Genomic DNA, 13,564 nt, shown 5'->3' on the forward strand with positions numbered 1-13,564 from the left:
GGGGGTGGAGAGCTCGAGGGGGGACGGATCTGAGGAGAATGAAAAGGGCAGCGGGGGGGGGACCAGCCAATCTGAGGATTCCGCTAAGGTAAGCGCATCGTGGCTTCCGCTAAGGTGACACCCAGCAGGGCAAAAACGGGGGGGGGAGGGGGGGGGGGGACAGACGGTCGGCCCCACCCTGGAGAAGAGGGAGGGAGGAGGGGAGAGGAGGTGAGATGAGTAGGGGTGGAAGGGGGGGGGAGGGGTCTCTGACTCTCTGGAAACCCACAGCTGGAATGAGCGCGCAGGTGGGCGGGGGATGGAAGGGGCGGGGCTTCACGAGCTGTGCCGACAATGAGGAGAAGGTTCAGCGCGTGAGGCGCTGCTGACCCGGACATCTGCAGAACAAATATCCTATAGCTTATCTGTAGAATCTTTGCTGCAGAACTTTCTCCGTCTTTCTGCGCCTTTTGAAGAACGGGGGGGACGGGGGGGGCGGACGTACCTCGTGGAAAGCTATGCATGCACGTTGACAGTAGTGTTGACAGCATTAATCCACAGCGGCGGGGGGCGTGGCCAGGAGGCAGGTGGGCCTCGATGGGTGGGCATGTGAGCATTGTGATGTCAGCAGCAGGCAAGCGGCAATTTTTTTTTTTTAAGTGAGTTTTGTGAACAACTTTATTAAAAATCTGGGGAAATAATTGACCAAATTTAGAGAGGAGTTGATTTCTGAAATTATGTTCAATCACTACCGAAATATGTAAAGATCTTTGCGTTTTTGCCTCTGGTTTTCGAGGAAATACGTTTCAAAGGCAAAATGACATACACACACACACACACAAACACACACAGAGTTTTAAAAGTATATAGATAAAGATGAGCTAGGGTTCCAATACCTTCACCAATTAATACTGCAGGTAAATGATCTTAAAGCAAATAAAAATCCATTTTGTATTATTTGCCATACAAGCAAGCACCCAGGAGGTGTAGAATAAATATGAAACCAGCTATGAAATTTGAGGAAATAAGTGCTAATCAGATTTATATCTACGTTGGTGAAATAGATTATACAGTAAATCCAAGGTCAGAAACAAGTAAAGTTAAATTATCAACTCATTTAATTTACTGCCAAAGATGACTGGGAACTGAATGTAGATGAGTAGGAGCGTAAATAAATCAACAATGCCCACCTCCTCCAGCGTGTCGTCTGAGGTTTCATCGTCAGTATCATCCCAGTCCTCATCCTCATCCTCTTTGGCCAAACTTCCATAATTGTCACTCTTCTCTTCGTTGGCCACAATGAGATTAATGGTATCATCCTCTTTACTGCCTTTCCGTTTCAACATGACGTTTGTGGATTAGAATAATTTTTTGAAATTCGTACCCAATTATGTCCCTGTTTAGGAAAAAAATAAAAATCCACTTGAGGGAATTCTCTGCAGACATTGCCTTCCTTTTCCCTTCTGTCTTATCTTAATTCATTCACACAGCCCATATGAACAAATTTTAAAAACATTCTAAAATATATATTTATCAATGTTTACACTTAAATTACAGAGCTACATACGCATCATCACATTGGCATGAGGCACTTATGCATATATTAACACTTTTAAATGCAATCATTAACACTTGCACATACACAAAAAACTCTACGCGTTTACCTACCTGTAATGACATATTTCTTGATTTCTCTGAATAGCCTTATCTTTAATTTTCACAATTTCCCACAAAACAAATTAATTAATCATTCATCCATTACATTTAGCAACCAGCCACCATTAATACTGTAGTTACAAGAATAGGTCAGAGGGCAGATATCGTGTGGTGAGGTGACTCACTTCCAAAGGCGTTCTCTCATCTACCAGGCACAAGGCAGCAATGTGATGGAACTCTGCTTACATAGATGAGCTCAGCTCTAATCATTCTCAACGCTATCCAGGCTCAGCCTGAAGAAGGGTCCTGACCCAAAACGCCATATATCAATGTTCTTCAGACATGCTGCCTGACCCACTGAGTTAATCCAGCATTTGGTGCCTTTTTTTTTTGTAAGCCAGCATCTGCAGTTCCGTGTTTCTACCATCCAGGATTTAACAGCAATGGCAGTTCATCAACCACTGCCTCCTTCCACTTCCCATACATCGTGCCTACATTGTGTTCCATCTGTATTGCCTTGACTATCCAGCCATCCCCTTCCAAACCCTGCAACAGGAAGAAACAAGGGAGACAGAGGAAAACTGCCATCTGCAGGTTCCTTCAAACTACATGCCATCCTAGCTTGAAAATATATCACTGGCCCTTCATTGTCACTTCATCTAAACCCTGGAACTCGCCATCCAACACCACTGAGCACTGGAGGTATTACAAGAAGGCAACTCACAACTACCTGCTCAATAGCCATTAGGAATGGGAAATGAATTCACTACTTGTCAGCAATGCCCATGTGCCAGAAAATGATAAATAAATAAAGATACGCGAGTTCACTTGCATTGTCAACAGAGAGGTTTTGTCAACTGATGACAGAGCCGAGTGTCAATGGAGCACTATTGCAAATCCCCAATGGAGTAATTGTGGCAACTGTAATGGTAGAACCTTGTCAACCAGCAATAGGAAAATCCCATCAGTCAGTAATTGTGGTACCTCGCCAACCAATCATGGAGCAATCTTTCCAAATGCAAATAACCAACAAAAATGGATGATGTTGCCAATTGAGAAGTTTAAAGGGCTTCCTCCATTGACCCTTAGGTGAGCTTCATTGTAGAAGATGCGAGTTGTGCTTTGCTGGTTGGGTGGTTGTTCCAGAGCCCCGAGGCAAGATCCCTTGAATGATGTTGGTAAAACTCCTTCCTGCCTTTTGCTGATCTTCAATGGTAATTTTGAGGAATATTGATGAGTTATGTCTATTGCTGACTCTTCAATTCTGGCCTTGCTTGATGAGGGCGTTCTGTTGTTTTCTGCCAAGACTTCTTGGTTGGCAGTTGTAGACACTCCTCCATTGTATTTTGACAGAGTCTTTGATTGTTGGCGGTTGGCAAGCTTACACCCTTTGGCAATATTCCATAATTTCCAGTTGGCACGGTTCCAGCAATATGGGTTGTTTAGTTCCTACAATTAAGTTTCACCATCAGTTCACAAATACCGCTGACACCTGTGCAGCTGAGCACCATTTTTATCGCTGTCACCATCTATGGTAAAAGAACAGGCTGAGGTCCCTCTAAACCTTTGTTTCACACATATTCAACAAATTTGGGCAGGAAATTAATCTGGTGATTGGAGGGGGACCAACGTTCTGGCAGGCAGGTTTGCTAGAGCTACATGTGCGGGTTTAAACTAAATAGTGGGGGGGAGGGATTGACAAATTGGGAGTATGAAGATGGAGTTGAAGGGGAAGTGATTACAGGAAAAGTTACAAAAGACTCCCGAATTAATGGGAAAGAAAGTTTGAAAAGGGATAAGAGAATAAGGTCAGGGCCAATTGCGAGCAGTGCAAGAGGGGAGGTGAATACCGAGGTCAAAGTGTTGTACATGAATGCGCGAAGTATAAGAAATAAAGTGGACGAGCTTGAGGCTCAGTTAGAAATTGGCAAGTATGATGTTGTGGGAATTACAGAGACATGGCTGCAAGAGGGCCAGGGCTGGGAACTGAATATTCAAGGGTATCCCTCCTATTGAAAAGACAGACAGGTGGGCAGAGGGGGTGGGTTAGCTGTTGATGAGGAATGAAATTCAGTCCTTTGCAAGGGGTGACATTGAAACAGGAGATGTGGAGTCAGTATGGATAGAACTAAGGAATTGTAAGGGTATAAATACCCTAATGGGACTTATCTACAGGCCCCCAAACAGTAGCCTGGATATAGGGTGCAAGTTGAATTAGGAGTTAAAATTGGCATGTAGTAAAGGTAATGCTACGGTTGTTATGGGAGATTTCAACATGCAGGTAGACTGGGAAAATCAGGTTGGTACTGAACCCCAAGAAAGGAAGTTTGTGGAGTGCCTCCATGATGGATTCTTAGAGCAGCTTGTATTGGAGCCTACCAGGGAGAAAGCAATTCTGGATTTAGTGTTATGTAATGAACCGGATTTGATAAAGGAACTTGAGGTTTAGGAGCCATTAGGATGGAGTGACCATAATGTGGTCACGTTTAATCTACAATTGGAGAGGGAGAAGGGTAAATCGGAGGTGTTGGTGTTACAGTTGAATAAAGGGGACTATGGAGCCATGAGGGAGGATCTGGCCAAAGTTGACTGGAAAGATACCCTAGCAGGGATGACAGTGGAACAACAATGGCAGGTATTTCTAGGAATAATACAAAAGGTGCAGGATCAGTTCATTCCAAACAGGAAGAAAGATTCCAAGGGGAGTAAGAGGCGACCGTGGCTGACAAGGGAAGTCAAGGACAGTATAAAAATAAAAGAGAAGAAGTACAGCAGAGCAAAGATGAGCAGGAAGCAAGAGGATTGGGTAATGTTTAAAGATCAACAGAAGATAACTAAAAAGACAATACGGGGAGAAAAGATGAATTAGGAAGGTAAGCTGGCCAAGAATATAAAGCAGGATAGTAAAAGCTTCTTGAGGTATGTGAAAAGGAAAAAAAATAGTTAAGACCAAAGTTGGACCCTTGAAGACCGAAAAAGATGAATTTATTATGGGGAACAAGGAAATGGCAGATGAGTTGAACAGGTACTTTGGATCCATCTTCACTAAGGAGGACACAAACAATCTTCCTGATATACTAGTGGCCAGAGGATCTGGGGTGACAGAGGAACTGAAGGAAATCTACATTAGGCAGGAAATTGGGTTGGGTACACTGATGGGACTGAAGGCTGATGGTCTGCATCCCCCAGGGTACTTAAGGAAGTAGCTCTAGAAATCGTGGATGCATTGGTGATCATTTTCCAATATTCTGTAGATTCAGGATCAGTTCCTGTGGATTGGAGGGTAGCTAACGTTATCCCACTTTTTAGGAAAGGCGGGATAGAGAAAACAGGGAATTATAGACCAGTTAGCCTGACATTGGTGGTGGGGAAGATGCTGGAGTCAATTATAAAAGATGAAATAGCGGCACATTTGAATAGCAGTAACAGGATCGGTCCGAGTCAGCATGGATTTACGAAAGGGAAATCATGCTTGACTAATCTTCTGGAATTTTTTGAGGATGTAACTAGGAAAATGGAGAGCCAGTGGATGTAGTGTACCTGGACTTTCAGAAAGCATTTGATAAGGTCCCGCATAGGAGATTAGTGGGAAAATTAGGGCACATGGTATTGGGGGTAGAGTGCTGACATGGATAGAAAATTAGTTGGCAGTCAGAAAACAAAGAGTAGGGATAAACAGGGTCCCTTTCAGAATGGCAGGCAGTGACTAGTGGGGTACCGCAACACTCGGTGCTGGGACCGCAGCTATTTACAATATGCGTCAATGATTTAGTGAGACCACGCCTGGGGTATTGTGTGCAGTTTTGGTCCCCAAATTTGAGGAAGGACATTCTTGCTATTGAGGGAGTGCAGCGTAGGTTTACAAGGTTAGTTGCCGGGATGGCGGGACTGTCATATGCTGAGAGAATGGAGAGGCTGGGCTTGTATACTCTGGAATTTAGGATGAGAGGGGATCTTATTGAAACACATAAGATTATTAAAGGTTTGGACACGCTAGAGGCAGGAAACATGTTCCCGGGGGAGAGTCTGGAACCAGGGGCCACAGTTTAAGAATAATGGGTAAGCCATTTAGAACAGAGACGAGGAAGCACTTTTTCTCACAGAGAGTTGTGAGTCTGTGGAATTCTCTGCCTCAGAGGGCAGTGGAGGCCGTTTCTCGGGATGCTTTCAAGAGAGAGCTAGATAGGGCTCTTAAAGATAGCGTAGTCAGGGGATATGGGGAGAAGGCAGGAACGGAGTACTGATTGGGGATGATTACATTGAATGACGGTGCTGGCTCGAAGGGCCGAATGGCCTACTCCTGCACCTATTGTTTATTGATTCATCCAGATACTTAATTATTTGGAGCGTCTTTCTCTCCTCTACCTAGAACAGGCAGTATGTTCCAGATTCCAACCACGCTCTTGTTGAAAAAAACTCTTCCTTGTATCTTCTTTAAACCTCTTACTATAAACCTATCACCTCTAGTTATTTGCATCTAATGTATAAATATGTTGGAGAGGGTAGAGAAGCCTGTTTGACAAGCTGTCAAGCTTACTATTCATGTAAATGATCAGTTCCCTGAGCTTTCAATCATTTATCTACCTCCTGTTTGCATGCCCCAGTGATCTACCCTCCATAACCCTCTGGGGTAGAGAATTCCAGAGAATCACCACCATCTGAGAGAGTCCCTACACACCTCAATTGTAAATGACTTCTTCCTAATCTTGTAACTATGTCCGCTTGCTCACGATTCTCCACTATGGGTGTTATTTCAATGACTACATGGTCATGCCCTCTTAGGATTTCATGTTTTCCAATAACTTCCTTCATTCTTCTAAACACCAAAGAATATTGATCTGATTTCTACATTTCCTCGTGATTGGCCACCCCTGTCATCCCAGGAATAAGCCTAACAAATGTATTTTGGGCTGCTCCAATGTTAATAAATGATTTCAATAAGAAGTGGGCCAAAACTGTGCAAAGTATTCCAAATTGTAACACTTCCCTTTTTCTCCAGGTTGACAGAGACCCCATAGAAGTATACAATACTGTAACAAGAATAGCTCGGGCAGATAGTTAGAACCTCTTTCCTCGGTTGGAAATGTCAGAGACTAGAGGGTACTGCTTTAAAGTCAAAGAGAAAAGTTTAAAGGAGATGTGTGGATTAAGTTTATTTTACACGGAGAGTGATGGGTGCCAGAAACGCGCTGCCGGGATGGTGATGGAGGCAGACCTGATGATAGCATTTACCATTCTTTCATCTCTTCTGTGTGCTTGTCTCATATCCCCAAGTCCCATATTTCTCCTTTATACGATACCATTCCCCTCACCCATGCCATTCCATCCAAATCATTACCTCCTGCTTTAGATTTTGCTCCTCCTTTCCTTAGCTGATACCCTTTTGTCTCCTTTTCACATCTAGCCTTTGTCATTTATTCCATCTATTTGCCTTTCAGCCCCTCCCCCTCAAATGTATCCACCTATCAATAGGGGAGAAAAGTAAACATGAGAGGATTTGGATCAATCAGAAGAAGAGAATGATGTGACAGTTACCTGAAATGGGCAATTGACGAGGATGATCAGTCAAGGTTACACCAAATGCTACATCTGGCTTGCAAGTCTGAAGTACCGTCTCCTGGTCTTATTTTATGCCCTATCAATCTGGTTCAATCTTAACTGTCTCCTTAGTCAGGGACAATTAGAAATGGACAGTAATTGCAGCGCAGCAAGCAAGCCCGCATCCTATCAACTAATTAGTAAAAAAGAGACCTCTATTGTTGATTGGCATGGTTCCTTAGATGGCTGCACTGCTGGTTCTGGTGTGGCCGGGGACCAAGGTACCTTCATTGCTACATTGTACAGCTTTCTTCATCGTCAATTGGCAAGGTTTGAGTATTACACGTCAGTAAGGTTCTCTGCTTGTCTTTTAATGGAATCTGTGTTGTTGGTTAATACCATACTCTCCCTAAATTAACAAGCACCACATTTCCCATTAAAACATAAGATTGACAGTCCCTAATTTCTAGTCCCCATGTTTGCACAGCTGTTTACAAGAACTGGAACATCTGCCGCAGGCTTTGTCCAATATTTATTTAGCCAACACGCTCTCTCTATCACAAGACTTAGGGCTGTGAAACTTTATTTAGGAATATCTGTTAAACATCATTCTTCTACCATGAGGCCTTTCTCATCAATTTGACTTGGTGACCTACAACACATTGTTATTTTTCTGGGCACTTGAGGGCACAAATCCAGCGCAATGTGAACGTTCTAAACCAGCGCGTTCACAGGAACCCATTAGAAAGCCGATTTAAATTGACTTTAATTTACAACAAATGAACACTAAATTCCTTCCATTTGGCCTATAAATTGATGTAAATGAGATTTAAAAATCATGTTTTATTGTGAATTATTTGTGAATATTATTTGGACACTTAGGCTATCTAAAAATGTTAATCATTTACTAAGAAATGGATAGATGTTTAGACTAGTAATTGACGTTTGAAATTAGCTACAATTGGGTAACTAAATAATTATATGCTTTAATTTCAGGTCATCCAAGTAAGATTATTTTATATTTGTTTCAGAATGCTTCAATCTATGATAACTGAAAAATTCATTCAGTTCTCTTAATTTTTAAGAAGGTTATGGGCCTTTGACTGTCCACGATCACAGCTTTTTTGTTATGTCCATAGAAAATCAATAGGGAACAAGATGCTAATTTCCGAGTATGAAAATGGCCATAACTTTTTTATTACTTGAGATATGAAAGTGAATTAGGTGTCAAATTAAACTTATTGTTATGCTTTATCTGATGGGATAAATTGCAGACTTGATTTTTTAAATCTCAACATTTTGTAACATTGCTAATTATAGTATGTTCAATATCATACTATTATTCTTCTTCTTACTCTGGCCATAGGAACCCTGGTAAAGTTTGTAACTGCAGGAGCCACGTCCTCTACCATATCTTTAATGACCCATGATATGTAACCTTGGCATGCCATATTATGCCTCTTTCATTTACTCAAATGAAACAAGCACTACTTTCTTCATAACTGTACTCTACCAAGTTTGATATTTGATGAAACAGCTGAGTCCCTTTTTATGAGTCACATATCCTCTAAATTAATGCAGAGAATTTGCATCACAAAAAAAGACCATTGACTCAGATGACATCAGATGCTGCATGTTTGCCAAACAAAATATCACCCACCCAGCTCCTATCTGCATATCCTTCTTTATCTTTCTCTTGCATTTACCTAATTTTCTCATGCACAATGTATTTACTGATATGGTGAGGTTTACAGTCTGTGATAGGCTATCATATAGTAGCATGGATTAAAGGATTAGTATCCAGGGTTGAATATCAAAAAAACTACAATTGCTGTAGTACTAAAAAAAACAGGTCAGCCACCAACTGAGAAAAAGAAAGTTATACTTTCAGACCAGAGACACTCTGATCAGAGGGACACACGATAAAGAGGGAAATACAAGTTTATTTTTTATTCAACAGAACAAACGGAATATCTGTGACAGGTGAAACCAAAGGCAGACTGGATGGTTGTTTTGTTGTGTACCTGCATTCATTCTGCAGGAACAACCCTGAGCTTCCGTTGTCCGCCATTTTAATTCTCCATCCCACTCCCAGTCCAACTTTCTGTTTGTAAACTTCTGCACTATTGCAAACAGACCAACACATGTTTGAGCAGCAAGACTCCTCTAATGTCTGGGCATGTTGCTGCCTTTTGCACTTTGTATCACATTCTCCAACTTTAGATAACCCATTGCTTCTTTCTGTCAAGATCAGAACTGGCCATCTCTGTCTGAAATTATTTTGGCACAGTTTTTCTTTTTCTGTATAGTTTTACTTGTTAGCCATGCCCCACAACTTTGCTATTAACAATACATTACAAAGAAACAATGCGATTATAATTGCTACTCTAACTGCTGAATTAATCTTCATTTATTCTCACTTTATCTCACATCTTTATCTCCCATCTTCCTTGCTATTGAAAACGTCTCATCCAGCACTGGTGAAGGATCTCAAACCTGAAACATATGGTATATAGTTTCTTATTTCACATATTCTGCCTCACCTGCTCAGTGATTCCAGCATCATCTTTTTTCTATTACAGCCCAGCTTCATTGATTAAAAAAAAAATCACATATAAATTCTACTTTGGCGGTTGAGGAATATTTAATTAAAAAATAATCTGATTATGAACAACAGCCTTCTGCTTTAGGCACTCAGTTTTGGTCTCCTGCAATTTTCTATTTCCCAATCCAACTTGATTCACTGCAGTTTGCCTATCATAACAATAGATTCACAACAAATACCATTTCCCTGGCCCTAAAGTAATCTCTGGTACACCTAGGCAGCAATGACACAGACGTCAGACTCCTATTTATCGATTTTAGCTCTGCTTTTGACACCATAATCCCATCCAAACTAATCTGCAAACTCCTGGACCTAGGGGTCAGCATTCCTCTCTGCCACTGGATCCTTGACGTTCTGACCCATAGAACACAATCAGTGAGGATAAGCAACAACACATCCTCCACAATAATTCTCAACATCAGTGCCCCGCCAAGATGCATTCTCAGCCCTTACTATACTCCCTATACACTCATGACTGTGCGGCCAAATTCTGTTGTAACAAGTTTGCAACTGACACCGCTATGGTGGGCTGGATGATCAAACAATGGCAAGACAGGTTACAGGAAAGAAGGTTACACAAAAAAGCTGGAGAAACTCAGCGGGTGCAGCAGCATCTATGGAGCGAAGGAAATAGGCAACGTTTCGGGCCGAAACCCTTCTTCAGACCGAAGGAAATAGGCAACGTTTCGGGCCGAAACCCTTCTTCAGACGGTTACAGGAAAGAGTTGGAGAGCTTAGTAACACGATGTCAGGGCAACAGACTCTCACTCAATGTCAGCAAGATGAAGGAGCTAGTTATTAACTTCAGGAAGCGTGGTGGAGTACATGCCCCACTCAACCAACATGAAATGGTTAACGGCTTCCAGTTCCTTGGTGATAACATTACCAATGATGTGTTCAGCACCAAGCAGACTGAAACAACAGATGAGAAGGCGCATTAATGCCTCTACTACCTTAGGAGACCGAGGAGATTGATCATGTCTTCAATGATTCACAATCCTCTACAGATGTTTCGTAGAAAGCACACTGTCTGGTTGCAAAACAGATTAGTTTGGGAAAAGTAAACAGGACCGCAAGAAATTGTAGGGAGCTGTGGATATAGCCCAATCCATCCCACAGACCAGACTCCCCTCCAATGACTCCATCAATTTACGCCTCAGGAAAGCAAACAACATAATTATGGACCTTTCTCACCCCGGTTATTCCTCTACTCCACACTCCTGTAGAGCAGGAGATACAGAAGTTTGAAAGCACACATCACCAGACTGAGGAACAATTCCCCCCTCCCTCTGGCTTATCAGGCTTCTGAACAGTCCTTCCTTAAGCTAGGGTACAGTCCCATTCTTCAATCTATTTCATTGCAGATATTGACCTTTTCCCCTGGGACTGTTATGCTACAAATCCGAGAATAATATTCTGCACTCTGTATCTTTCTCTTTTCTCTACCTATTGTACCTGAGTTTTGCTCAATTATATTCATGCATAGTATTATCTGATTTGATTGGATGGCAAGCAAAACAAAACATTTTACTTTACCTTGATACTCAATGACAATAATAAACCTACATTTAAGAAAATATAATTCTCGTCTGCAACCCATCATTAATATTTTAAACTCACTTAGCTCTGGAACCATTTTGGTCAACCATACTCACTCCAACTCACATACATGCAGTCAGTCCCCAGAGCCCCAGGCCTATGCTGCTTTATTTGGAGGATGCCGACAGGTCCATTTGGATGGAGATGAGCAACCACCTGTTACAATGGCAGTAATATTCTAACAGACAAAGGAACCAACTAATGCAGTAGGTACATGGTGGAGCCCAGTGTTTCTGTAAAACCAACATTCAAATCCAATCAGAACCTTCCAGCTGTAGTATATTCTCGATTCACTGTCATTCCCACTCCACCCCTCACCCCCTCCCCTCCCTCCTCCAATCTACATGCAAAATAAGACACAGTTTATGGTCCCACTAAATGTATTTACTGTGCAAATACAGTAGTCCATATTTTGTCCAACCTTATGAAAACATTACAGCCAACATCCTGTTTCTTCTTCATTTAACTAAGGACTTAAATTAAACTAAAATGCAGTTTCTGGGGACAGGGAAACTTAATTTGTGCTTCATACAGAGACAAGATCACAACGTGGTGCTAAAAGCTCAACCGTTTATGAGCGTAAAAGCTGAACAACATATTTCTTATTACCAATAACATCCTGAGTATATGTTTCAATATTCGAAATACTCGAATATAAGTAATATAAGTAATGATTCTTACCTTGACAAATTCTCTCCACAATTTGTTGAGGCTGCTTCTACTCTGCTGGGTACAATTTACAAGCTCAGAATCTGCCTCTCAGCGAGCATATCAGTGGATAGTCAGTTTAACCTGTTGAGCTCTGCAGTGAGGCTGTGCCCCAAGCAGGCTGTGATGTGTCAGATTGCAAAAGCTTATCAGCAATGTTGGCCCAACTCTTTTAGTTCAACAACAGTGCATCCTCCTGGTGTGTAATCATTAACACAGATGCATACTTAGGGCACAGAATTGAAGGATAAAGAGAGATCAATAACTCACTTGAAAGGTGTGTCAGCATCACTGCTGCTTCCCTTTATTCGAATTTCCCTGTAGCAATTGATTGTCCGTGCATTTAACAAATCTCAAAATCATAATTTAATTTAATCATAATCTCAAAAAGTCTTCAATAGTTAGTCAGGCCTTGCCTCTCACTATGGAATATTGTTGTGATTTAATTGAAATGTTTTGACATGGTTAATGGTTTGAAAGGGTGGATACAAAAGAAGCTATTTTCTCTGGCCGAAGGCAGATTAAAATTCAAGCTAGGGGTGATGCTGGGAATGGTTTATTTAAACAAAAACCAAGAGAAACTCAGAGGTGGAATGAAGTAAAAATAAGAGACGTGAGAAATGACATGACTGAAAGGCAACTCAGAAGCATATTTGCCAAAAAAACATTTTCATAGTGAAATGCTCTCGGGCACTTTAAGGAGTGATTACCAGCAAAATTTGACACCAAGCGACGTTAGAAAATAAAAGGACAGGATACTAGAATCGTGGCCAAAAAGGTGCTTAGGAGGCTGAAAGGTAGAGAATGAATCATGGCCATCAGTGATAGGATAGTTGAAACTTCTTCGAGGGTCACCATCTTATTGCGCTGGAGAAGCTGGTCTGTGCCTAAGATCCTGAGAGCTAAACCATCTGGAGCTACGTTCCTGGCAGGGTCACCCAAAGTGGACAAGTGAAGGGGAGGTTCCTGACCAAGCTTGGACCAAGAAGATGACCTCAATGTTGAAACAGGCAGAGGTTGGTAGCAGGCCATGTGGAACATCACAATGGCTGAAAAAGTGAAAGAAAGCTGCAACAGGGAGACTTGCAACTATTGTGGTCCATGCTGTTAGACCCATGTCTATCTCTAAATGAACGTGCAGTAGCAGTGTGTAGGCTGGTCTACCCACTTTAAAAGTTGTTTCGCACAGGGTCCTCTGGAGGGAATACCACTCTGCTCATCCCTCTGCAATAGTGTCGGGGCCCAGGATCAGCCTCTACAACCATCGCAAAACCTACAGAAAAGGACGACAACCATAATCAAGTGATCGCCGATGATGAAGATCAATGAAAGCGAAATCGCTGAAGATGAGAAGAGAATTGGGGTGGGGGGGGGAAGGAAAATTGGGGAATCAGTCAAGATCACACTGAATGCTAAAGCTGGCTTCTCCTGCTATGTTCCTATTTGTGATCCCAAACCAATCAATCTGGTTCAATCTTA

General features: G+C 41.9%; 1 protein-coding gene across 3 annotated transcripts in view; it reads right to left on the bottom strand.

Moving 5' to 3' along the window:
- LOC129703467 (anoctamin-7-like) overlaps positions 1-13,564 on the bottom strand; it is a 97,714-nt gene that overhangs the window by 70,690 nt on the left and 13,460 nt on the right. The window contains exons 1-2 of one of the 3 annotated variants that reach the window (XM_055645950.1): positions 12,059-12,189; positions 1,170-1,375 (exon numbers count right to left, since the gene is read on the bottom strand). In XM_055645950.1, the coding sequence (XP_055501925.1) occupies positions 1,170-1,325 (156 nt within the window). In that variant the 5' untranslated portion in view covers positions 1,326-1,375; positions 12,059-12,189. Of the gene's footprint in view, positions 1-1,169; positions 1,376-11,433; positions 11,554-12,058; positions 12,190-13,564 lie in introns of those variants that run through there. The other 2 variants (XM_055645949.1, XM_055645948.1) reach the window with 2 other exon arrangements.

The sequence above is a fragment of the Leucoraja erinacea genome, chromosome 14, assembly GCF_028641065.1.
Source record: "Leucoraja erinacea ecotype New England chromosome 14, Leri_hhj_1, whole genome shotgun sequence".
Taxonomy (NCBI): domain Eukaryota; kingdom Metazoa; phylum Chordata; class Chondrichthyes; order Rajiformes; family Rajidae; genus Leucoraja; species Leucoraja erinaceus.